This window comes from Podarcis melisellensis, assembly GCF_964234715.1.
Source record: "Podarcis melisellensis genome assembly, chromosome: 13".
NCBI classification, from domain to species: domain Eukaryota; kingdom Metazoa; phylum Chordata; class Lepidosauria; order Squamata; family Lacertidae; genus Podarcis; species Podarcis melisellensis.
In genome coordinates this window covers 47,536,689-47,564,101 of record NC_138545.1, presented here as the reverse complement: position 1 = coordinate 47,564,101, position 27,413 = coordinate 47,536,689, and the positions used below count along the sequence as shown (strand labels likewise).

General features: G+C 44.4%; 1 protein-coding gene across 1 annotated transcript in view; it reads left to right on the top strand.

Annotated features, from left to right (window-relative positions):
* Positions 1-26,646, top strand: part of LOC309354167 (UDP-glucuronosyltransferase 2A2-like) — a 40,474-nt gene extending 13,828 nt beyond the window's left edge. The window contains exons 2-7 of the mRNA XM_081884141.1: positions 12,711-13,602; positions 15,976-16,124; positions 17,905-18,036; positions 19,912-19,999; positions 25,686-25,905; positions 26,186-26,646. Of these exons, the coding sequence (XP_081740267.1) occupies positions 12,867-13,602; positions 15,976-16,124; positions 17,905-18,036; positions 19,912-19,999; positions 25,686-25,905; positions 26,186-26,456 (1,596 nt within the window). The 5' untranslated portion in view covers positions 12,711-12,866 and the 3' untranslated portion in view covers positions 26,457-26,646. The remainder of the gene's footprint in view (positions 1-12,710; positions 13,603-15,975; positions 16,125-17,904; positions 18,037-19,911; positions 20,000-25,685; positions 25,906-26,185) is intronic.
* Positions 26,647-27,413: the final 767 nt, after the last annotated feature.

Sequence of the window (27,413 nt, the reverse complement as noted above, 5' to 3'; positions counted from 1 at the left end):
ATTTCCCCATACAAAGGAGAGATCCAAGTTGCATGTTGCAAATAAAAGCGGAGCCATTTTGCTTATTGTTCTCTCCCAACTTGTCGAGACAATATGTCTATTGTTGTTGCTGTTTCTCTCTCACACATCTCTGCCTATCATGTAAATAGTTCCTTCATGAATAAAGCCTTTGAACCCCAGAAACTGGAAGTAATTGTTCCAATCTCATTCACCCAAGCTGCAAGGTCTGCTAACATGGACATGGTGGTAATTCAAAGGGCATATTTAAAACATTTTAAAATATATTTTTGTCATTGCTTAGCAAGCAAAAGGCCAAAATCTACTTCAGGGGCTCCTCCAGATGCCCTCAGCATTCATCCTGTTACGCATACACAGTCTTAATTGAGATGTCATCTGAAGGGTCCCTCACAGTCCCATGATTCTTGGCTGTAAGGCTGAGGTTTGGTCAGGGAATACGTCAGTCAGAGAGCAAATGGCAAAGATTTTGAATATGATTTATGATTGCTTGATCCATGAACACACGCGTGCTGTTTAGCATTATAATTGTGTGTTTTCCAGTTGCACTAATGCACATCTTTATTTCCCCATACAAAGGAGAGAGCCAAGTTGCATGTTGCAAATCTGATCAATTCGGCATGCACAACAAAGATGTTGTCTAAAGTGCACTACCTGGTTCTGGCCCCCAAACCAGGTTATAGCAGGACAAAGCCCTTGCTGCTTGCTCAGCAGAGAAGTGAAGGAATATCATCAAAATGCATGCAACAGTACTGGGAGATTGAAAAGTTAATAATTAAAAGAGGGGTCAATACCCACCCTTATGGAACTGCATGAGGTGAACTGCAGTCCAGCCCATAGTCAAGCTCTGTTATCTGGGTCTGAGCCTCAGGACACCTTTGTCCTTTTCCTACCGCAGCAGGGAGTGAGCATCTCCGCATATCCAGGTAAGTCAGGAGACCCTGAATAGATTTTGTCTGGGAAGGCAAAGACAAGTGTTGGCCAATATAAGGGGAATCATGTGGCCCAAGGTATATGAAGCAGCCACCATGATGAAGCCACAGCAGATTCACCCAGTCAACTGCTCCCAATTAAATATAGCGAACCCACCGCATGGCAGGTCAGTCAAGAGAATTTCTACCATTTACCACAAGCTATTTCATGGGGGTCTTGTGTGAGGGAAACTTTGATTCAGGGAGTCTCCAGCAGGAGTTGATCAAACAAGGAAAGTTTAATTTGCAAAAAGAGGTTGGTGAATCAAAGTTGGATGAGGAAATGCGTTCTTTGAGGTAGAAGTCAACTTATTACTTAAACTAAATGATGATGATGATGATGATGATGATGATGATGATGATGTATTATTTATACCCCTGCCCATCTGGCTGGGTTTCCTCAGCCACTCTGGGCGGCTCTCAACAGACTATAAAAAATACAATATAAAGCTGTCGCAGGATTGAAGAGTTTTCAGTTGCTAAAAATCTGTTGTTACACTTCAGGTAGATGTTCAGGTTTCTAGAATAGGCAGTAAAATGACTATAATTCAATTTCTGCTACTTCACTCTCATTCCTTTACTTAGTTATGACAGGGGTTACAGTTAAATACTTTCAACAGAGCACAGCTTCCTTCACAGTTAATACTTTGGTTCATGAGTGAGGGGCATTTTTTGTCAGTTAACAATCACACTCCTGAGGTATTCCAACAAACTAGTTGGAATACCTCAGGCATGGGGTTGTTAACAGACCCAGGGGGTCGCCTCACTCCTTGCTACTGGTTTGGGATTATTCTTTATCTAGAACAGGCATAGGCAAACTCAGGCCCTCCAGATGTTTGGGACTACAATTCCCATCATCCCTAGCCAACAGACCAGTGGTCAGGCATGATGGGAATTGTAGTCCCAAACACCTGGATGGCCGGAGTTTTCCTATGCCTGATCTAGAAGACCTCTCCCTCCTGACTGGAATGAGTCCCAAGAAAGCTGTATCCTCACAGCTTCTCCCTCTCCTGGCACAGACTCAGCCCTCCAGTTTGTAGGGTGTGAAACGCAGAGCAGTCAAATACAACATTCCTAGAGTGGACATGTTTAGACATGAAGAGGGATGTTTGTCCAGCCAGTAGATAAACTTCCTGTTTTCTCCTGGGCTGGGACAAACTTCCTCTACATGTGACCAGAGGTGGGCGTGACCTCACCTGTGCAGGTAACAAAAGCACAGGACTGGCCACCACATCTCTCTCTAACTCCATTCCGCAAAGAAGCAACATCTCCTTAGCCTAAGATGCTCTCTTGTCTTCCAGCGAAGGGAGGACAAAGTAACTATCTTCTTATGGGATAGATTCCAGGTGTATATATTTTGTAACTTAAGTCTGTCTTCTAGGATCCATCTGTGAACGGAATGTGTGAGTAAACTATTTTATACTTTTTATACAAGACTGTGTCGTGTCTATTCTTTTTATTTTTTTTAATATAATTTTTATTAAGTTTATAATATACAAAATCCAACTTCCAAATACATATTTCCATAGATCTAATAGACTCCCCCCATCTTCCGAGCACTGCATTCTCTATCAATTCAAAACCTCAGCAATTTGTTAACTTATTTTAAACATAATAATATGTCTTCCATTTTATCGTGATATCTGGTCTCTAAACATTACAGTCCAAATCCATTAATTTTTAGTTTCAACACAATAAAATTATTTCATTACACCACTTCTGTCTTGTTATACCTTATTTTCCAATTCAAAAATTTTCCGATGCTGAAGCTGTAATTTCCTAAAAAGGAGCATTTTTTAACATTCATACAACTTATAATGCTTTTTCAAATAATCCTTGAACTTTTCCCAAACTTCCTCCGTTTCTTCTTCTCCCGAGTCTCGAATTCTGCCAGTCATTTCAGCCAGTTCCATATAGTCCATCAGCTGCGTCTGCCATTCTTCCAATGTGGGTAGATTTTGTGTCTTCCAGTGCTTTGCCATCAAGATCCTTGCTGCTGTAGTAGCATACATAAAGAAAATTCTATCTTTCTTTGCCACCCTCTGGTCCACCATGCCCAGGAGGAAGGCCTCCGGTTTCTTGGGTAAGGTAAATCTAAGCACCTTTTTTAGTTCATTATGTATCATCTCCCAGAAGGCCTTCACCTTCGGGCAGGTCCACCAGAGGTGTAAGAATGTCCCTTCCTCCTCTTTACATTTCCAACATTTGTTGTCAGACAGGTGATATATCTTTGCAAGCTTGACTGGGGTCATGTACCACCGGTATATCATTTTCATAATATTTTCCTTCAGGGCACTACATGCCGTAAATTTCATTCCGGTGTTCCATAACCTTTCCCAGTCTTCAAACATAATGTTGTGCCCCAAATCCTGTGCCCACTTTATCATGGAGGATTTAACAATCTCATCCTGTGTATTCCATTTAAGCAGCAAGTTGTACATTCTCGAAATTAACTTAGATTTTGGCTCTAGCAACTCTGTCTCTAATTTCGATTTTTCCTCCTGGAAACCCACTTTTTTGTCCGCTTTAAAAACTTCCTGGATTTGGGCATAATGCAACCAATCTCGCACCTTGTTTTTTAACTTTTCCATACTCTGCAACCTCCAATTATCTCCAATTTTTTCAATTATTTCCCAATATTTAGGCCAGTGGGCCTCCATATTGAGTCTTTTACGTGCTTTGGCCTCCATCGGTGAGAGCCACCTCGGAGTTTTACTCTCCAATAAGTCTTTATATTTTGACCAGACCATAAAAATTGCCCTTCTGACAATATGGTTTTTGAACAATCTATGAACTTTAACCTTGTCATACCACAAATATGCATGCCACCCAAAAGCATTATCAAATCCTTCCAGGTCGAGGACATCGGTGTTCTCCAATAAAATCCAATCCTTCAACCAGCAGAGGGCTGCAGATTCATAATATAACCTCAAGTCCGGCAGGGCAAACCCCCCTCTTTCTTTCGCATCAGTTAGTATTTTAAACTTTATTCGGGGCTTTTTGCCCTGCCAGACAAATTTAGAAATATCCCTCTGCCATCTTCCAAAACATTCCACCTTGTCCACGATCTGGAGGGCCTGAATCAAAAATAACATTTTCGGCAATACATTCATCTTTATAGCAGCTATTCTACCCAACAAGGAAAGTTTCAGTCTTGACCATGTTTCCAAGTCTCTTTTAATCTCTGACCAACATTTCTCATAATTGTCCTTAAACAAATTCAAGTTTTTGGAGGTCAAGTACACCCCTAAGTACTTTACTTTTTTAACCACATTTAGTTCCGTTTCTTTTCTGAACTCCTCTATTTCAGTAGTTGTCAAATTTTTTGCTAGAACTTTAGTTTTTTGTTTATTCAGCTTAAATCCCGCCACCCGACCAAAGTCAGAAATTAATTCTAACGCTCTTTTAGTACTAGAGGCTGGCTCCTGTAATGTTAATACCAAGTCATCTGCGAATGCTTTCAGTTTATATTGTTTCTCTCCGACCACAATTCCCTGTGCCAACCGGTCATTTCTGATCATGTTCAATAGCACCTCCAGGACTGAAATAAACAGCAGAGGAGATAGAGGGCACCCCTGTCGTGTCCCTTTTTCAATTTTGAACTCCTCTGTCACCACGTCGTTTACTATCAATTTAGCTTTTTGTTCTGAATAAATTGCTTCTATTCCATTTTCAAACCCCCGCCCTACTCCCATCCTTTCCAAATTTTTCTTCATAAACATCCAAGAAATGTTGTCAAAGGCTTTCTCCGCATCAATAAAAATCAACACCGCTCTTGTATTTGAGTTTGTCTGTAGGAATTCCAAAATGTCAATGATGTTTCTTGTGTTATCAAATAAATGCCTGCCAGGGAGAAAGCCTGCTTGGTCCTTATGAATCACTTCATTTAATACTTTCTTAAACCTGCTTGCCAAAATGTCTGCAAAAATTTTATAATCCACATTTAGGAGTGAAATAGGACGGTAGTTTTTAAGTTGGGTTTTTTCAGTTTCTAATTTTGGTATCAACGTGATGAAAGCTTCTTTCCACGTTTCCGGTGCCTTCTTCCCCTCCATAATCTGGTTACTAACTTCCAACAGTGGTTGTATCAACGAATCCTTCAGTACCTTATAGTATTTGGAAGTAAGTCCATCTGGTCCTGGAGACTTGCCCAGTTGGAGGTTCTGAATGGCGCATTCAATTTCTTGGAACGTAATATTACGGTTCAAGGTTGCTCTCATTTCCTGAGGTATTTTTTGTAATCCATTAGTTATGAAAAATTGGTCCACCTCCGAATCTTTTTGTGGCCTTTGTGAGTAAAGTTCTTTGAAGTATCTCTGGAAACACTTTCTAATTTCCTCGGGTTTCTGAACCATTCTCCCTTCGATCTCTAGATTTGTAACTGTATTAAGCTTTTGTCTCTTTTTCAACTGCCAAGCCAGCAGCTTCCCACACTTGTTAGCAGATTCAAAGGATCTTTGTTTCATTTGTTTAATTTTCCATTCCACCTCCTGATTTATCAGTTTCGAATATTGTGCCTGGAAAAACTTCACTTCTCTCAATACTTCCTTTGATTTAGGCCTGGATCTCAATTTTTTCTCTCCTTCTCTTATTTTCTCCAAAATCTTCTCCTTCTTTTCATTCCAGAGCCTTTTTTTGATCGTATTCTGCTGTATTAGAAACCCTCTCATAACTGCTTTACTTGCGTCCCAGATTGTTCTTTTTTCCACATTTGTCTTTAGATTTATTTCAAAATAATCCTTTAAAGCTTTTTGGGCCTTCCTAACAATCTCCTGATCTCTTAACAAAGCGTCATTCATTTTCCATCTGAAAGATCCGGTTGTGTTTAATCTCAGTTCCATTCTCAAAGCATTGTGGTCGGAGCAGGTTTTTGGGCAGATTTCCACTTTTCTAGTCTTAGGTGCCAGTCCTCTAGTTATCCATATTTGGTCGATTCGCGTCCATGTCATATGGGCCTCAGAAAAGAAAGTTCCTTCTTTCCCTAGAGGGTTCTTGATCCTCCATATATCAGTCAAGTCCAAATTGTCAGTCATTTCGAAAAAAGTTTTTGGTAGTCTGCCATCTTTCGTTATGTTAGCACTTTGCGACTTATCCATATTCACTGAGACGACTCCGTTCATATCTCCCAACATGATAATGTTGTTGTAATCCAAATAGTCCAGCATAGTCTCATGCAGCCTCTTGAAAAATTCCGATTTCCCTTCATTTGGGGCGTATATTCCTAAAATTAAAAACTTTTCTCCTTGTGTCTGAATTTCAACCGCCAAAATTCTGCCCTGTTCATCTTTAAATACAAATTTTGGTGACAAGTTCTCCTTTGCATATATCACCACTCCTCTTTTCTTGACTTTGTCCGATGAAATAAATTCTTGGCCTAACCTTTTGTTAATTAACACTTTTCTGTGGAGTCTTGTCACATGTGTTTCTTGCAAGCAGATAATGTCCAATTGTTCTTTTTTCAAAATATGAAATACTTTTCTCCTTTTTTCTGGAGAGTTCCCGCCATTTATGTTCCAACTAAGAAGCTGTAGAGACATCCTGGTCTAGTACTTAAGTATCACAGTTGGGTATCTATGTTATCCTCCGTTCCTGAAGGATGTGGTGCCGGTCCGCCTCCAGATGGTCCTGGTGGTAATCCCGGTGGTGGAGGCCAAGAATCTGCGGCTCTCTTTTGGAGGTCCTCCTCGTTGTCATGCAGGAACTTCTGCTGGTCCTCTAGTGTTTTAATTCTTACCTTCTTTCCTTTATAGGTAAATGATAAACCTTGAGGGAATTCCCACCTGTAAGGAATTGCGTTGTACCTTAACAGTTTGGCCAAGTCTGTATATGAGGCTCTAAGGTCCAACAGATATTTAGGAATGTCTCTATAAATTTCTGCTCTTTTGCCTTCAACTTCCAGAGATTTTTTAAAATGTTGGCCTAGTATCTTGTCTCTTTCCTCTCTTGTTCTCAAGCAAACCAAACAGTCTCTGGACTTGTCTTTCTTAGCTGATCTTCCCAATCTGAAGGCCGTCACAATTTTAAAGTCTTTGTCTTCCTCAACCCCCCAAAATTTAGAAAATAACTGCATCAAAAATTCCTCTAGGTTGCCCTGTTCCAGTTCTGGGACGGCCCTCAGCCTAAGATTGCATTCCTTACTTTTCAATTCCACCATTGACAGGTAGGCTTGCTGTTCTCCTACCTGTCTTTTCAGAGGTCTTACTTCCCCTTTGATCTCCTCGACCTTTTTGCACGCTTGCTCAGCTTTTTGGTTGGCTTCCGCAGCTAGTTTATAGTTCTCTACCGTAGCTCCTTGCAATTTCTCAATGGCCTGGGTATGCTGGGAAACCTGATCTGATAACTTACTGATAGTAGATGTAGCTCTGTCAATTTTAGATGACTGATCATCCACCTTTTTATTCAGAAGTGCCAATTGTTCCAAAATTTGTTTCAAGACTGGATCAGTTCCTCCAGTTGCCATATCTTCTGTGGCAAGCGTTTCAACTTCTTCCTCCTGCGCCGTCAGCACAGTTGGTACAGAGGATCTACGTTGATGGATTAACGTTGTTTGAACAAGCTGCCCAGCTCTCTTATCTTTTTCTTTAGCTTCCTTAGCTTTAGCTGCTCTTGTTTTCCCTGGGCCACTCATTCCCCAGCTGCCTCTGTTCAAGGTCAAATAGTCTTTCAATCCATGAGAAAGGCAAGTCCAGCATGTAAACAATTAAACCACAAAAAATCTCAATATGGTACAGTTCCCAGACCTCTATACCTCCGCAAATCCACTAGGGGGGGTGTTTCATAGGAAGGAAAGTTTCTTTTCCACCATCAAAGTTCCTATTTCAACTTTTATAGTCCCCAAGTTCAAAAAGGAGGCTTCCAGATAAATCTGTTTCAAAGTAGTGCCACAAGGTGACAGAAAGGTTCCAGTATCAGTATTAAAGCGATAATGTATCCATCAATGCGACAATTTGTACTTCAGAGAAAGTTTCAACAGCCTGACAGTTCTCCTTTGCAACACTGGCAGCCCGACAGCTCGGTTATCCCCTTTAACTCCACGTCACTCCACAGTAGGGGGAAGGTTCCGTGGCAAAATAAACCAAAAGATTTAATCCTTCAATCCTTTTACTTTCTAAAAACACAGTCTATTGATGCCCCTTCGTGCTACTTTCAGAGTCTCTTTTTAAGCGCTTCAGCCCACACCGAATTCTTTGCTTTGCTCTGATTAGCAGGATCGGGAGACGGACTTCCTGTTACTCGCCTCCCGTTTTCAGCCGAATTAAATGAATTTAAGTCAATCTTTAAGTCAATCTTTAGTACTCCTTACTCACGGGTAAATTGCAGCCAATTCCGATGTTTTTCAAGAAGAAAGGTCGACGCTCATCAGCAGCAGCAGCGCGGCTTCACTTCCGCGAAAAGAGCGATGAACTCACAGCGTCGCTCCCCCTTTCACGCTCCGGAGCCTCTTACGAGGTCCCTTCTCCGTTTCTGGGGGGGCTTCTGGCACCCGCCGAGTCCCACGGCCGCAGGCTCGCTCTGCCTGCGGTTTGTCTTAATGGGTCTCCGCTTTGCCGCAGCGGACGACCCTTTTTCGCGGAGCCCCTCTTCACAGTGTAAAGAGGACCGCCATTGCCGTTTTGCGCCACCTCCGGAAGTCCTGTGTCTATTCTTTTTAGGAGGGAATAAAGGGGAACTACCCGGAAACTTATTTTAGAGGCTTAAGCAGGCCTGGCAAAACGTTATCCGCTGTGTAAGTTTTTATTTATTTATTTTTTAAAATAATATTTATTCAAAATTTTACAGGTTACAGTAAAAAAAGGGAAAACAGAATTTTTTAAAAAAAAACATAGAAAAGATACAATCATTAAAAAAAGAAGAAAAAAGAAAAAAGAAAAGAGAAACAAATCAAACCTTTACATAACTTTCTTCCTTTACTTATTTCCTTGAACCTCCTCGCACCTCCCATTTTTGTATTCTAATTTAAATTGTTGTTTCAGCAAATCCTTCTAACCTAATTTTTATCTTATAATTTATTTTAACATACTGTATCTTTACATTCTCTCTTTCATCAATTCATTTTTACTTAATCCTTTAATGTCCTTTTACCAAAACCACATTAATTCCTTTCTCAAACATCTTATCAACAAAATCCTTGATTTTACCATATTTTTAGAAACCACTTTTACTTTTACTTTATCCAAACTTAACTCTCATCTGAACCTATATAGCAATGCTTGTTCTTAAGACATTTCTCTAAGGTCGAAAGAAAATTCCCTTCCACGAATTTCCCAATTCTCCTAAAAGTAAAACAAAAAGGTAAAACAAAAAAAAACACCTAATATTATGTACACTTTAAATTCCCATTTTTCATTCCACCCATACCCCCTTCCCGGTTTCAGTCCCCAACAAATCTCATAAAGAAGACCATCAACCCGGAGATCTTATATCCGAGGCTCTTAAATCTCTCTCATAGCTCCTCTGCCAGTCTTTTTGATAGTCTTTGATATTAAAAACCAAATCTCGGTGAGACTCCCGCCCAACAGCATCCACGTTTCTTCCAGCCAGGCCTACGTACTTAAAGATAAGGCCTATAGGGTATTCCACATCTTGTTTCATTCTCCTTTCAGTTCCAAATGTCTCCATAGCTCCAACTTCCAGCTGAATCAAATTTATAATCCAAGGGTCATGTGATCTCCACATAAGGAGGTCTCTCCATCTTTCATTTTCCAATTCAGGCCAGGCTTCCATCTTCAGAGATTTGTTTCTCCTTGTTACCATCATGTCAGGCCTCAAGTTGCGGCTCGCCTTTTGCATCTGCAGGGTTACTGCTCCCCCTTTTTCCTCTTCAAAGGCAACATTATTCTCCTTCTCAACTTTCTCTGTTTGTTCAGTTAAGTAGAATTCCTGTACCGAGTTCTTATCAAGTTCATTGCTGGTACTAACTCTTGTGCCCAAAGTTGTAACATTTGTAGTCAAAACGCCTATTTGACCTTGCAGCTTTCCCAAGAGAAAGAAAGTCCTGTTCAGTTCAGACTGGATTTCCTTACCAACTGCCATTCTTAAGCATATCAAGGTCAAAAAACAATTTCTCAGCTGGTTCTTAATGCAATGTCCCAAGGCTCCCTCTAGGGGGATTTAAGTTTCTTTTTACTCCTTTCAGCACAAAACCAAAAGTTCCATACGTTAAATTGTAACAGTCCTTCCTTCTTTTAAAACATAGACTTGTAACAAATGTAGACAGTAGACACAAAGTCCTCTTTTTGTATCTTGACAGCTAACTTGACAGCTGTCAAATTGTTCAATTGCTCATCAACCAGCTCTCACGGACCACTCCCGGGTCCGGGGGGGGGGGTGGCACATCAATTCTTAAATTTAGTTCTTCTCCTGCAGGTTCCCCTGCTTCCAAATAATTTTTCTTGTAATCTCAATCAGTAGAATTAAAGTCTTTTACAAAAAATAAGGCTCTCCACGACCTTAGTTGGAGGTTCTTTGCTTTAGATTATTTACAGAAAGGGGAGGCAGACTTCCTGTTTGGACCTCCCCCGATCAGTGCCGAATTTAAAAGTATTTTAGAAAATCCAATTTCTGCACTACTCACGGGTTGTTGTTTTGAGTCCAAATTGCCCCAGGAAAGAGGCAGCGCTCTCCGGCAACAGCTATGCGGCTTCGCTCCACGGAAATAGCCGTTGACTCTCAGCACCGCGCCGCTTCCCCCTCTTCACTTCGGAGCCCGTTTGTGGGTTCCTTAGCGAGTTGGGGGGGTGCTAAAGGTGCCCGCCGAGTCCCATGGTCACAGGCTTCATCCGCCTGTGATTTTTGAAAGGGTCCCCGCTTCACCGTAGCGGAGAAGACCCGTTTCCCGCAGAGCTATTCCCTCCAGTTAAGAGGGAGTCCGCCATTGCCGGTGGCGCCACCCCGGAAGTCCGCTGTGTAAGTTTTTAAAAGGGGAATGTTTCTCTGTTAAATTATAGAACTTTTTAACACAAGTTGGGAAGGATATAATTAAACAATATATCCTCTCTGCCTCCCTGAACATTCCCACACAGTTAACTCTGTATACCTTCCTCAGATCCTCAACCCAGTCTCCCTATCTAAGCTGTGAGGCTCCTTCCTCCAGCTATAGATATTCTCCTCAGAGCAGATGTTCAACTCAAATCAGAACCCTATCCTAATTCCTATCTGCCGTCTCAAATCAAGCCCTGTCTCTCAAACTATCTCACTCCAGCTCTTTCCCTTCACTGCCCCTATCTAACTTTCTCCCTCAGAAACGGCTCCTTTTATTCTCCCACCCAAAGTGCTGGCTCCACCCCCTCTGACTAGCTGCCGTGGTAGCCAATCAGAGAGAGGCTCCAGCCCTCTGGTGGAATTCTGAGGGACTGCATCACCAGATTCTGGTCTGATTCTGCTGTCCTTCACAGAAGGTTAAGCTGGCCTTTGGGAAATTTGGGAACTTTTAGGGGCTGAGGGCTGGATGTTGAAGCTTTACATTTCTGGTTTCCTCTTTCTGCTTTATTCTTGTTCCTTTCAATGCTCTATTTTACGGCAAAATAAACTAAAGAGAACCAGTAATTACAACTGCCCAGCCCTGCAAAGGAACTGGCTCCTAAGGCAGCTAAGGCTGCCGTCCTGGGACACTTACTTTGGAGTTAGCCACTGTCACAGAGTGCTGTGAAGTTAAGGGTTATGTTACATAACATGCCTAAAACTTTTAAGTTTGCCCTTCTGTTGTGTCCAACTTCCCAATATTCTTTCCTGCCTCCCTGAATGGTCACGGTATACTGCATACCCACAACCCTGGGACCGTTCCATTTCAGACTGAAATCAGAATAATAATAATAATAATAATAATAATAATAATAATAATAATAATAATTTATTATTTGTACCTTGCCCATCTGGCTGGGTTTCCCCAGCCACTCTGGGCGGCTTCCACAAAGACAAAAAATACACTAAGATGTCACACATTAAAAACTTCCCTGAACAGGGCTACCTTAAGATGTCTTCTGAATGTCAGGTAGTTGTTTATCTCTTTGACATCTGATGGGAGAGCGTTCCACAGGGCGGGCGCCACTACCGAGAAGGCCCTCTGCCTGGTTCCCTGTAGCTTTGCTTCTCGCAATGAGGGAACCCCCAGAAGGCCCTCGGTGCTGGATCTCAGCGTCCGGGCAGAACGATGGGGGTGGAGACGCTCCTTCAGGTATACTGGGCCAAGGCTGTTTAGGGAAGATAGCATGTGCATGTACTCACTGCAGATGGAAATCTAGCTTGTTAGAGAAGGTGGTTGCACCTAGACCTCTGCCCTGATATGCTAGTATTTTGTTCACAAGGAGAGCATTGGCATTCAATCTCCCACCTGCATCCTACAGTCACACAATCCCAGGAAGATTGCTTCAAGTGATGTCTGCATGTTTGAATGTCATGAATGAAATTAGGGGCAGGATTCTCCAAGGTGGGCAAGAATACGGTTAAATTGTACCTGTGAAAGTAACGGAGTAGTCCAATATTTCCCAACCATGCCAGGGCAGCTACACCACTGGAACAGCTGCGATATCCTATACCCCCTTGGCCTGGAGGGTGTAATCCAGAAGATGTATATATCCTATATCCTATAGCTGTATAAAACGATATGCTAATAAGTTGTTGTTTGAGGGTGGGAGGTACATTTGCATTGATTCCGGTTGTGTAAAAATATAATTTAGTTGAAATAGCGATGGAGGAATGTTGTGCCATTTGTTTTTTTCATTCCAGAAATCTCCAACGACAGACTTGACTCAACACATTTGGTTAAAAAGTCTTCTGGGAAAGGAAAGTTAATATTGTGAGGTTTCTGCACAAAATGAAATACTGATTAATAATTCTGTTGAGGAGTGACAGAAGAAATCGGTTGTCCTAGAAAAGAACATCATGACCCCTACATCAGCAGGAGTGGCATTAATTCATTTGTTAACACTTCAGCTTGTCTTTGTGGGAAACATTTTCTGTGGGAATGTGCTTATCTGGCCAGAGGATGGCAGCCACTGGCTATATATCAAGGTTGTTATTCAGGAACTGCTGCATAGAGGTCACGACGTCAGCATCCTAACTCCGTCAGCAACCTTTTTAATAAAACCCAGTGATGATATAGCAGCTGCCAGGTTTGAGGTGTACCAAGTGCCCTATGGAAAGAGTGCCATGGACTCCTCTATGCAGGAGCTCACAATGTTGGGGTTGAACAACAAACCAACCATCCTGACTTTCCACAACTTCTACCAAGCAGCAAGGAAATGCATAAGAAACATAAATGAAATTCATAGGCAGAGGTGTGAAGCGGTGCTGGGCAATCCGGAACTCATGGCCCGCCTGAAAGAGAGCAACTATGATGTTCTGCTTGTGGACCTGATCTCACCCTGTGGCGACCTCATTGCTCTGAAGTTGAACATCCCATTTCTGTTCACCATAAGGGTCACGCCAGCCTCAACGCTGCAGAGACACTGTGGCAAAATGCCTGCTCCTCCTTCGTATGTTCCAGCTATCATGTCTGGGCTCACAGACAGAATGTCTTTTGGAGAAAGGGTGAAGAATATAATATCTTACCTTGTGCAAGATTATATTTACCAGAGCTGGTGGGGAGAGTGGGACTCTTATTACAGTCAGGTTTTAGGTAAGCCTGTTTTTGTTTCTTCTTCCCAAAGGTAGAGTAGATGCTCTAAAGATGGCAAGGATTCCAACTTCAGTCCTTGGCATGGCCAGTTAGAAGGGGCCTCCAAATAGCAGGATTGGAAAGGCCTCATCCTGGGCCTGTGTAGAGCCACGGTCAGCTGGGAAAAGACTCTACTAAGCTGGAGAGCCTTCTACCTGTAATGGAGGGAGGTGTAGATCTCACCTGCTTTGCTCCTTTATCGCTTCACCCAGGTGCTCTGCCTGCTGTATTCAACTTGAAGTAGAATAATTTCTAAAATGAATTTGGAATTGAAGCATGGGCATTCTTTTGGAATTTTCTGCTCTTTCCCACCAATGTTCAAGCATGGAGAAAGCAAATTTGATATTGTAGCTATTGTTCCACCAGCATTCTTTTGTGCTGCTTTATTTACTGATGTGTTCTTCTGGGGTTTGGGAAGAAACTTTGTTTGGTTTGCAATATTATGTGAACCTTCCTAAATTGCATTTAATAATAATAATAAATATAATAATTTTTTATTTATACCCCGCCCTTCCCAGTTTGGAGGCTAACAGCAAATTGATTAAAATGTGATTTTAAAACAACATAAAATACAACATAAAATGCAGCATCAGTATCAATAACATTTGAAAATCCAGGGGTCATTTTTTTTGGGGGGGGACCCAGTCAGTAGACATCAAAATGATCACCAGGGCTAACTGGCCAAGTTGGTCCTACTAGGGCCAGCAAGGTGACCAGGGAAGAATTTAAATGTGGGGTCCCAGAAAGGGATTCTTCATCGAAGAGAAAAGGGAAAAAAGTATCAGGCTAATTCAAATTGAAGGCCAGGCATAATAGCGCTGTCTTACAGGCCCTGCGGAAGGAGATCAAGTCCTGCAGGGCCCTAGTCTCATGGGACGGAGCATTCCAGCAGGTCGGAGCCGTCACTGAAAAAGCCCTTATTATTTCCTTAAATAGCTATTTCCTTAAGTTATTTCCTTAAATAGCGCACACATGGAGACACATGCTTGCAGCTTCCTGAATTTTGCGATGCCATTCAACCAACCAAATAATTTGTACAAAATATGTGTATGTGCATCGCACACTTGCGGATCGGTAACGTAGAAAGAGACACAAGGAAGATGGAGGAATCGAAAGCTTCTGCAAATGGTGTTTGCCCTTGTGTTGTATACACAGCTCAGTAACAAGAGGTTCCAGTGCCTTAGCAACAACTCTTTGTTTTTCCCCCCAAGAATATTTATTAAAATTTTCAATAATAATACAATAAAAGTCAAAAAGTAAAAAAAAACAGAAAAATAATAACAAAAATACAAAAATAAAAATAATTTAAAAACAGATAAAATTTCCATTTACTTATTTTCCATTAACTTATTTCCCAGACCTCCTCATACCTCCCTTTTTTGTATTCCAATTCAAATTGTTAGTTCAGCAAATCCTTGCCATTAAGTTTTAACCTGTTTCTAAGCCTATTTCTCATATTCCCTTGAAACATTACAGCTGGAAACTACTTAATTTCTATCCGACATGCTTCTAACATTCATTAATTTTGCAATATTTCTGTAAATAGTATTTAAATTTCTTCCAATCTTCTTCCGCCAACTCTTCTCCCTGGTCTCGGATTCTGCCAGTCATTTCTGCCAATCCCATATTATCCATCATCTTCGTCTGCCATTCTTCCAGAGTGGGTAAATCCTGTGTCTTCCAGTACTTTGCGATGAGTATTCTTGCTGCTGTTGTAGCATACATTAAAAAAGTTCTATCCTTCTTTGGCACCAATTGGTGCCAAGAGTTGTTAGCAACAACTCTTTGGACCTAGAAGGTCCTGAGATCTATACATCCTGTCAGAAGCTTTCACTCCACCATCCCTGGGATCTTAATAGCCCTTTTTAGACATTTGTCTGAATGTGTGTGTGTGCTGAAGGTGGGGAGGAAGGAGCATGAATACATGGTCTCCTACCCCAGTTGCTGCCCTGCCTACTTTTGTGCTCCATATATTTTGGGCTACAACTTCCATTAGCTCCATCCAGCAACTGGAAGCATCAGGTTGGGGGAGGCTGGCCTTACTAGTTCTGATTCATATTCAACTACCAATGCTGACTTCAGAGCTAAGGGTTCTTTCAAAAAATATCAAACATGGATTTTCCTCTGAAAGAATATCCATCAAGGAGCCACCGCCCATCTTAGTTCCTAATGAATAAGTGTACATGTATTTTTTCAAGCACAGCTTTGTCCCCAACTATTGTTCAAATCTTTATGAAATGTAATGTGCAAAATAGCTTTCAATATTTCTAGAAACGAGTTTGCCAAATCCTTTGCATTTGTGAAATAACTCCGTTTCTCTTCCTCATTCATCAGGGAGACCCACAACTCGTTGTGAAGTGATAGGGAAAGCAGATATCTGGTTGATCCGCACCTACTGGGACTTTGAATTTCCGCTGCCTTTCCTACCAAATTTTGAATTTGTGGGGGGTCTGCACTGTAAGCCAGCCAAGCCTTTGCCAGAGGTAATATTCTCGCTTGACCTTCACTTGTGCATGATAACCTGGATCTTGTTCAAAGCACCTCCAGGGAAGGTGTGGGCGTATGGTGGCGTGATAAAGAAGTGGCAAGGTCAACTTAGTTTACAGAGGTGCCCACTTGGGCCCCACACTGTGGGTGCCCAACATTGGTGCGCATGGCACCACGCCATAATGACGTCACAATGTTGTGGGATGTAAGAATCAGGTGCAGTCAAACACAACATGGCTAGAGTAGACATGAAGGTTGTCTCAGTCCGCCAGCCGGAACGTCCTGCTTTCCAGAACTGAGACGAAACTTCCTATGTGTAACTTGAGATGGGCGTGGCCTCTCCTGTAGTTGAAAGAACCAGAACCACAGGCTGGGCTGGCGACCATCTTGTCTGTCTTGTCTCTATCAATGCACCCTTGGCTCCAGGCCCATAAGGAGATAGTCACCACATTTAAACTATGTTCTAACCTTTTAAGTCTGCCTTCTAGGTATCTCTGTGTGAACAGATGATTACTTGTGAGTAAACATTTTATACTTTGCAGAAGACTGTGTAGCATCTTACTTTAGGAGGGATTAAACGGGGAAAATACCAGGAAATATTTACAGTGACTCTAACAAGTCTGAGCAAGATTTCTGCTGTGCGTGTGTTTAAAAAGGGGGGATGTTAACTCTGCTGATTTTGTTGAACTTGTAAAGACAAGTTGGGATAGGATATCTTAGACAATATATCCTCCCCCGCATCCTTAAACAGAAATGTGACATTAGGCAATGACATCACGGCATGGAGCACCATCGTGATGACACAGTGCATGCGCTACGGAGGCCACCGGGCGTTGAGCACTGCGGCTGCCTCCATGCACCACCATGTACTGCAGCTACTGACACAGCGCACCACACATTGTGGCTGCACACCGCCTTACTTCTGGTGCTCAAGCCCCAGCTGAGTCACCACTGCAGCAGCCTTACTATGGGGTGGGTTTGGGGCAACTTTCAGAGTGGCAGAAAGGGAGAAGAGCACATCTGACGTGTGGAACACACAGTCTACTCATTGTAGCAGCTGTTCATTCCAATGAAGCTCGTGAAGACACATGGATTGTGTCCCATGTTTATGTAGGGAGGAGTGTGGAGTGCTTTCTGGATAGGCTACAAGCTTAAAGGTAAAGGCACAGTAGAAAAAGTGGGGAATCAGTGTCTCCAACTGATGTGACCTGTGGTTCTGCTTGTTGTCTGCACTGCACCCCACTTCTCCAGTCCTAAAGGCCAGTAGTTGCCATTGGAAGCTCCTTCTGAGGAGCCTGAAACATACAGTACTTTGAAAACTGGACTTTAAAGACCACCTTCCCTGTTACAAGCCAGCACGCCTTTAAACATTGCTACAGAGCCTAGGACTTGCCGGTCGGAAGGTCGGCGGTTCAAATCCCCACAACGAGGTGAGCTCCCGTTGCTCGGTCCCTGCTCCTGCCAACCTAGCAGTTCGAAAGCACGTCAAAGTCCAAGTAGATAAATAGGTACCGCTCCGGCGGGAAGGTAAACGGTGTTTCCGTGCGCTGCTCTAGTTCGCCAGAAGTGGCTTAGTCATGCTGGCCACATGACCCGGAAGCTGTACGCCGGCTCCCTCGGCCAATAAAGCGAGATGAGTGCCGCAACCCCAGAGTTGGTCACGACTGGACCTCATGGTCAGGGGTCCCTTTACCTTTACTCGTGCATTAGGTTTAAAAGCATGGAGAAATGTTGTTTGTTTGTTCATTTATAAAGATGGCTTTTATCTCTCAACAGGAAATGGAAGAATTTGTCCAGAGTTCAGGGGAACATGGCATTGTGGTGTTTTCTCTGGGCTCTCTTGTTGCAAGCTTAACAGATGAAAGGAGTAACATGCTTGCATCAGCACTCAGCCAACTTCCACAGAAGGTCAGTGTTCATGTCATTTGGTTAAAAATGCAGTTGTATACAGTACTGGATTTGTGAAAATGCTGCCCTCATTTCCTTATGCCTGCCATGATAAGGGAACACTTTCCACATTTGTTTTCCTTAAAATCTACCCGTACTTAAACATCATCAATTTTTATTTTATTTTTTAAATTTTATTTAATTATTTATTGAGTACAAATTAGAAAAAAAATACAAATGTACTAAAAAAAAAGGAAAATACATGTAACCAAGAGAAAGTTAGAAAAGATTTTACCTCTTCTCATATTTACAATTATTTACACCTCTACAAAACAATATCCACAATAAAGAAAAGAAATGAAAGGTAAAATATAAAAGAAAAGGACAAGAAGAAGATAAAGAAAAGGAAGAAATAAGATCAAAAATGAGAGTTTTAAAAGTAGATAAGTATTCACTGTACTTTTTGTTTTTGTAGATTATGAGAATTCTGATCAGCAGTGTTTTGGGTTGTTTTCAGATGACCTATTTGCTGAGCGTTCATCCTGTTTTATTTGCACAAGGTTTGCAGGGGGACTACATTATGTTTGTAGGAAAGTTATAGGATGTTGCATCAAGAAATGGTTACCCCACACTTTCCAGGGCGTTTTCCTGCCACTTTCCTGACCACAAAAAGTCCAATTTTGGGGAAGCAGGTTTGTTGTTCAAGAGCGCCAAATCCACTTAAATTGTGCCGCTCGGATTTAATTTTGCACCTTGTATATCTTCGTAAGTATAAATGTCCTATTGCTTAGTTGCCTACTGTCTTAATGTTGCCCGTCACCCCAATCTCTCACCTGTGTGAGCAGTGTTAGAAACTGAGATTTGAAAGCTAGGAGCTAAATGGCACCTTAAACCTAAGTTATGGGCGCAACAACGGAATGTCTAGGCATGCTTTTTTTAATAACAAGAATACAAAGCTGAAAATGAATGAATTGCAGCTAAAATATTATGTTCATTTTTCACATGGTCTAGTCCTTCCACTGCCCACCCCCCTAATATTATTAAGAGGGTCTCTTCTCCGATCTTCAGAGAGTAACTGGAAGTGGCGAGGCAGAAAAAAGGTCCTCCTTTCATTCCACTCTGGAGTTTTCATCTGAAATTGCAGGCACAGTACTGCGCCCAGAGCTCAGAAACTGCTCGTGCTAATGAAATTCCCTGTTGCAAAATGCGCCTAGAACAACGGGATTTTCGAACACTGGGTGTGAGGTTCTAGGGGTTCCATGTGCTTACCCAGGGTCTGTGTTTCATTTTGGAAATGAGGCACAGTGGAGACTGTGGTGTCTTCAGGATATATGGTTTATTTATGCATATACACAACCAAAGCCTGCGATGGAGAGGTTCACAGCATGAACACCCCTAGTGGGTCTTCTTTCTCCCATAGCTGCAGCTTTGGATTCAAGTAGACATCCAACATCTCTCTCCCTCTCCCTCCCTCCCTCCCTCCCTCCCTCCCTCCCTCCCTCCCTCCCTCTCTCTCTCTCTCTCTGCAGCTTGCTGCTTTCCTTCCTGGTCACATCACACAAATGGGCTCGATTAAATTCAAACACTTGCTGGATCCAGGGATTTACAGATGTCTAGCGCCCACAAACTCATAATATCAATATATGTACTCAGATGTACTCCAGAAATATGGTGCACAATCATTTTACTGTCACTAAAGAAGGTGGTTAAGCAGTTAGTGTTGATGAGCCATATTAGAAAACAGATGGGCCAACAGTTATTGGAGAAGCTTTCAAAATCAACATGGTCCTGTTTAAAAGCCAAGCAAAATGAGTAGACGGCCTGTGAGCCAGTCTAGTTTTCTTTGCAATCTGAGCTACAGATAACAGTTTTTCCTCCCCCCCCCCCCCGATCCAGATTATTTGGCGCCACAAAGGGAAAAGGCCAGAAACCTTAGGAGCTAACACCAGGCTTTATGAATGGATACCACAAAATGATCTTCTGGGTAAGAGAGACGTCATGTTTCATTGCACCTTTGGCTTCATTGCAGCGTTCTGCCAATTCCTAGGAAATATCTCCTCCATCCTCACTTTCTTCACTCACTGACAGCCCTGGATAGTGCTAGCAATGAGCATCTTCCCCTTCATTTATTCCATTCCTAATCAGTAGCTTCACCCTGCCCCTTGTATTCTGTTCTGCCTGTTTTATTGCTGAGCTTGGATCATTTTCAAAATTAATCACACAAATGGCAATGTGTGTGTTGGGCAGGGAAGAAGTGAAGGTGCAAACTGGAAAATGGTGAGCGAACACATGCTGTAGCCCAGGGGTTGGCAACCTAAGGCCTATGGGGGTCGTTTAACCGGCCCATGAGCCGCCCCTGAACCAAGCCACCCACTCGGTGAGACCCCGCACGCTGCACTAAACCGGCGCGGCGCGGCGCAGCGCAGGGACTCACTTTCGCGGCGCCGGAAACTGCATCTGTGCAGATGTAGATGTCGGAAATAGTGTCTGTGCAGACGCAGGCGCCAGAAATCGCGGGCATGCGGGCGATCTGGCCCACGAAGGGATCTCCTCTGGAGTGAACTGGCCCAGGTAAGGTAAACCTTGCTGACCCCCGCTGTAGCCTGAAAAAGGACATTTACAAAACACAGAAAAGAACTGTGGTTTGCTTATGCATTGACAACACACCATAGATCCAAAGATCCAGGGAAATGTTTGATGGGGAGAATCTCAACGTTTCCTTTCTAAATGGTCAAGGATGCACATTATAGGCTTCTGCACATTCCTCTCTCACCTACGGCTTTCTGGTTTGACCGGACTCCTTGTCTGGTGCAGAAACCTCTTTGGTTGTGCTTCTCCTGACCAATAGTAGAAGCAGACCATTATTCAGAAAGTGGCATGGATGCTGGTTGACCTCCCCCCGACCGCACAATATAAGATATAAATTGTCTCTGCTGTTTGCTTCTAGTCGTTCTCCAGGCCTCCTGCCATCACCAATTTGTAGAGTTCTAGATCAAACTATTATTCTTCATACCACAGCTGTTTCCCATACTTCCCCCCTCTCCTGTTTCTGCTAGAGTAGGCCAGCTTCTCTTGGGTGCAATTTCTTGGAATCCTTGGGGCAAAGGGCAAAGAGGCAGGGGAAGCAGCTGGGGTACACCCCAAGGAGAGCCAAGGCCCCAGACAGTGCTAAATTTTTGGTACTTCGTGTTTTTAACTATTCAGGACACCAAGGACTGCAAACTCTCTCTGTTTCACAAAGCTGCTGTTGTTGTGTGCTTGGCCAGGGTCAACGTTGAGTTCTAGAAACATTACTATGTGTTAAGTTGTGGGCGAACATAGCAGACGACACAGTGATTTCTCCAGAGCAGCTCTTTACTTGTAAGCTGGACAGAACTGAACAGCAAACAGCTCAGCCGGCCTGCTTTTATAGGCAGCCGGCTGTCAACATTGTAGCAACAACAACCCAGAGTTTCCTGCCTAAAATAACTGACGTGGACCTGAGTGAAAACTATCTACAGTATCCCCCTGCTGGCCCAGGGTGAGAACTTCACTACATAACACCTCTCCCCACCGAGATAAGACGTTAGTTACAATCGTAATGGTTTCCTTATATACAGCACTACACGTAATGGTTCAATTAGGCACAAAAGCATATTGGTTACATTTCCCATACTTAAACCAACAGTGATACATGTCCAACAACATAGTCCTTTAAATAAGTTGGGCGCTTGGAAACTCTGCCAGACCGCCGGGGACTGGTAGCCAAGTCCGGAGGGCCACACAGTTCTTGCTGAGGCTGTGGTGCGACCCTAGGTGGCGTTGAAACCAAATCCCCTGGGTCCGCTGCTGTGGGTGGAGCCTCCGCAAGTGCAGTGGTCTGAGTCTGTGGTAAGTCTGGCAGACCCTCTGAAGTGGCTTGGTTCGGCTCCACGCTGGCAGTTTGCGAGGGAGGTGTAGGTGGAGCCTCGCCATCTGTAAGTGTCTCTTCTGGAGCCACAAGCGCAGTTGGGGGCACCACGGTAGTGTCCAAGTCCCCAACCCTGCACCTAAGCTGGTCTATGTGCCGGCGCCACAAGCGTCCGTCTTCGAGTGCCACCTGGTACGAGTGAGGTCCAGTGACTCCCACTACTGTGGCTGGCACCCAAGGAATGTCCCCCACATAGTTCCGGGCAAAGACCTGGTTTCCTGGAACAAATGACCTGGGGGTTCAGCCACGGCAAAGTCCGGGTGCAGCCGGTTAAGCGGTGACCTGAGGCGGCGGCCCATAAGCAGTTCAGCAGGACTCCGCCGTGTGGCCGCATGAGGGGTGATGTGTTGCACGAACAAGTATTCGGCGACCCGCTCGTGCCAGTCTCCCTGGTCCAGGCGCGCCAGTGCCTCTTTTGCCGAGTGCACCATTCTCTCTGCTTGCCCGTTGCTGGATGGATGAAAAGGTGCCGTTAGGGCATGGCGGATGCCCAGTCCCAAAAGATACCACTCAAAAGTGCCTGACGTGAACTGCGGTCCGTTGTCGGAGACAAGGACATCAGGACACCCATGCGTCGCAAACAGGCCTTGCAGCACCCGGATGATGGCCTCGGTAGTGGTGGAGGGCATCAGGGCCACCTCCAGCCATTTGGAATAGGCGTCCACCACTACCATAAAGGTCCGGCCGTGAAAGGGGCCAGCCAGATCGATGTGCCTCGACCAGGGTGTCTTTGGTGTCTCCCAGGTGTGTCCCTTACTTGCCGGTGGTGCAGGCCTCGACTCTTGGCACGCTTGACAGGCAGACACCCAGGCAGTGATGGCATCGTCCATATTAGGCCACCAGACGTAACACCGAGCCAACGCCTTCATTTTGACAATTCCCGGGTGGCCAACGTGCAGAGCCTCCAGGACGCACTGACGGAGTCCCTGGGGAATCACGACGTGGTCTCCCCACAGCAGACAGCCGCGACCACGTTGAAGGCCGCCGTCTCCCGATGACCCCAGGTCCAAGGCGTCTTTGTGCTAAGGAGTCAGTGAAGAGGCTCAGCCACTGTGGCTTTGTTGGGCAGGAACATGTTATAAAAGTTCAGCAGCCCCAGGAATGCCTGCAACTCCGTCTTGTTCTTTGGGATGGGGGGCTGCTGGATAGCGCGGATCTTGGATGTGATCGGGTGAAGGCCGGAGGCGTCGATAAGATAGCCCAGGAACTCTACCTGTGGAACGGCGATCTGGCACCTCTCCCTCTTTACCTTGAGCCCAGCCTCCTGGAACCTGGTCAGCACTGTGCGAAGGCGCTCGAACAGCTGCTGGTGTGAGTCTGCGGACACCAAGACGTCATCAAAATATGGTACCACGCCCGGAAGCCCTTGCAGGAGACGCTCCATAAGGCTTTGGAAGATGCCAGGAGCCACATTCACCCCAAACTGCAACCGGCGGCAACGGAATGCCCCTCGGTGGGTGACGATCGTCTGGGCTTCAGCAGTGGCATCATCGACGGGCAGTTGTTGATAGGCTTGGGCAAGGTCCAGCTTAGCGAAGACCTTACCCTCACCCAGGGAATGCAGCAGGTGTTGGACAACAGGAACCGGATAAGCGTGCTGCTGAAGTGCCTTGTTGATCGTGCACTTGTAGTCAGCGCAGATTCTCACCGACCCGTCTGGCTTGACAGGCGTGACGATGGGGGTTTCCCACTTGGCGTGATCAACCGGCTCCAAAACTCCTTGGGCGATCAGCTTGTCCAGTTGTTCGTCCACCTTAGCCTTGAGAGCAAAGGGAACCCGGCGTGGCTTTAGCTTGATGGGGGCGACTTGTGGATCAAGGCTAAAGGAGATGGGCGTACCTGTATATTGCCCCAAGGTGCCGTCAAAAACCTCGGCAAAGTCTTTGACCAGACCCTCAGTCTCTGCGTTAGAGATGCAGTTGATGCCAGTGACTTCCAGGCCGAGGGCATCAAACCAGTCTAGCCCTAGGAGGCTTGGCCGCTGACCTTCGACCACCACCAACCGGAGCAGGCCCGAAAAATCCTTGAAGGCAATCTGGAACCGGCCAACGCCTACCACGGGAATGTCATTTCCCTGGTAGTCTCTCAGATGTACGCTGTGAGAGTCGAGTTGCCTTTTGGACACTCTGGGTCCCAGTCTTTTGATGGTGCTCCAAGACACGATGGACAGGGCAGACCCGGTGTCGATCTCCATGTCACATGGAGCTCCTTCAATGAGCACCGTGACGTTCAGCTTGCGTCGCGAGTCGGTTTGGCCAATCGTGGTTCCAGACGGGCAGCGGCAGTTGGTGAGAGCGAAACAGCTTTCCTTGGCAGACTGGAGTGAAGACTTGGACTTGTGAGTCGGTGAAGGGGGGGTGTCAGACGGAGCCGATCGGCAGACCTTAGCGATGTGGCCCCTTCTGGAACACTTCCTACAGATGGCGTCTCTGAATCGACACTTGGCACGGGAATGGTTGCCTCCACAGTCGGCACATTCCGGTTGGCCCTTGGACTTCTGTTGGAACTTCCTGCGCTCCCGCTTTGTCTGGTGCACATCATCATTTTCACTGGAGGATGCCTCATCACTGCTGGCCTCTTCATGATGCACTGGAACTGGCTTCCTAGCAAGACGCGGGCTGCTGGACTTGCGTATCTCCTGGGCGGAGCGTTCAGCAGCTTCTGAGGCCACAGCCTCCTCAATGGCTTTCTGTAGCGTGAGGTCTGGCTTGGCGAGGAGACGCCGTTGCAGATGGATGTCCCGGACCCCGCAGACGATTCGATCCATCCGGGCATCATCTAAGTCTCGGAACTCGCAGTGCATTGCAGCCTGTCGCAGGGCGGTGGTGTAGTTGTTGATTGACTCCCCCTCTGCCTGGTTCCGGTGGTAGAAAGCATGGCGGGCAGCAATCTTGGACGGCTTTGGTGCATAGTGGTTGCGGAGCTTCTCTTGGATCGTGTCCCATGGTGTTGCCTGGACTGCTTCAGGCGCAACCAATGCTTGCGCCGTCTCAAACACCTCAGGCCCACAGAGGCTGAGGAATAGACCCCGCTTACTTGTGTCAGCTCGTTGGCTTGGAGGTAGCAGTCGAACCGAGCGAGGTAGGAGTCCCATGATTCAGAGGCTGGCGCAAACGGCGGTAGAGGCACAAGTGAAACCATGATTCCGATGCCGGCGTGAAGGGCGATGGATGGAACACCGTGCTCTAGCCAGAACAGTCAGCTCTGAATTGGTTCTGTTCAGTGATTTCGCTCAGTGATTCAGCTCAGTGATTCAGCTCTGCTCAGAGGTGGCTGCATCTGGCTGTGCTCTGATGTCCATCTATCCCACCTTCGTCGCCAGTGTTAAGTTGTGGGCGAACATAGCAGACGACACAGCGATTTCTCCAGAGCAGCTCTTTACTTGTAAGCTGGACAGAACTGAACAGCAAACAGCTCAGCCGGCCTGCTTTTATAGGCAGCCGGCTGTCAACATTGTAGCAACAACAACCCAGAGTTTCCCGCCTAAAATAAATGACGTGGACCTGAGTGAAAACTATCTACAGACCTGAGTGAAAACTATCTACAGTATCCCCCTGCTGGCCCAGGGTGAAACTTCACTACATAACACTATGTATAGTGAACTGCAATCTCCAGAGATTGCCTGACAGTTGGACTATGCTGGGCACTGTTGCTAAAAATCAATGCTAATAACCTACTTGTCACATCCCATAGTCAACAGAGTCTCATCTTCTCCTTCCAGGACACCCCAAGACCAAAGCCTTCATAACACATGGTGGGATCAATGGGATTTATGAAGCTATTTACCATGGTGTTCCCACAGTGGGGATTCCCATATTTGCTGACCAGCCTGACAATATTGAGCACATGAAGGCAAAGGGGATGGCTGTAGGGCTGGACATCCAGACAATGGAAGCCGAAGATTTAGTGGATGCCGTGAAGGCTGTCATTCTCAACGCCACGTGAGTCAATCGCAAACTCTCTTCTGAAGAAGTCATGTGAAGGCAGCCCTGTTTAGGGAAGTTTTTAATGTTTGAAGTTTTATTCTGTTTTTAGTGTTCTGTTGAGAGCCACTCAGAGAGGCTGGGGAAATCCAGCCAGATGGGCAGGGTATCAATAATAAAATTATTATTATTATTATTATTATTATTATTATTATTATTATTATCATTATTTAAAGACTGCCATCTTTTGAGTTCTGGCTCTATACTGATTTGTTCTTGTTTCTCGATCTTCCTCCAGATATAAGGAAAATGCAATGAGACTGTCACAGATCCACCATGACCAACCAATAAAGCCACTGGACCGCACTGTCTTTTGGATTGAGTTTCTTATGCGCCAGAAAGATGCCAAGCACTTGAGAGCAGCTGCCCATCACTTGACCTGGTACCAGTATCACAGCCTAGACGTCCTTGCCTTCTTGATCGGTTGCATGGCAGTCTTCACATTCATTGCTGTCAAATGCTGTTTATTTTGTTGTTGGAAATGTGGCAGGAAAACCAAAACACAGTAGCTTCTCCTGGGACCCTGCCATCGTTCTGTGGCTTGTGTTTTTCAGTATACGTACTCAGACTTAAGCTCCATCATGAAATCTTCTTCCAAAAGCTTTAATCGTTTCAGCTGAATTGAGAAGCCAACCATAGCCATGCTCCATTCAGCAGCTAAGAGAAAGTTATAGGTATCGATGATGGTTCATTTTAGCATTGCTTTCCCTGCTTCGCTTTTTTCTTTTCCCCAATAATTTTTATTAATTTTTTCCAAATATCTTAAACACAATACAGCTTAACAATATTATTCTCCTTTCAATCTATATCTTACCCAAATTAACTTCCCTCCACCCCTCTTCTGGCTTCTCTACTTTGCTCTTACTTAAGCTTGATTACTATATATACATTCTAGAAATGTCTATAATTTCTTAATAATTTTTTGTATTATACTTTAGACATACATTCCTTATTACCGTATATTACAGCATTACATCTTGTGGTCTGACCACAATATACAATAAATGTTATATACAATAAACGTGTATACAATAAACGTTATGAGTTTTATTTCAGTCCTGTGAGTGTCTTTATTTATGTACAATTTTCTCTAAAAATACCATAAATTTGGACCATTCTTTTTGGAATTTCTCATCGTCCTGCTGTCAGATTCTTCCAGTTAGCCTTGCTATTTCCGCATACTCCAATACTTTCTGTTGCCATTCTTCAATTGTCGGAATATCCTGTTGTTACCATATCTGTGCGAGGAGTAGTCTTCCTGCTGTTGTGGCATACAGGAAGAATTTCTGATCTTCCTTTTTAATGTCCTCTCCAACCATTCCTAGCAAAAATGCCTCCTTTTTTTATAAAAGGTGTAGCTAAATATCTTTTTAAACTCATTATACACATTATCCCAAAAAGTCTTCACCTTGTCACACAACCACCACATGTGGAGAAAATTTCCCTCTTTTACAGTGCATTTCCAG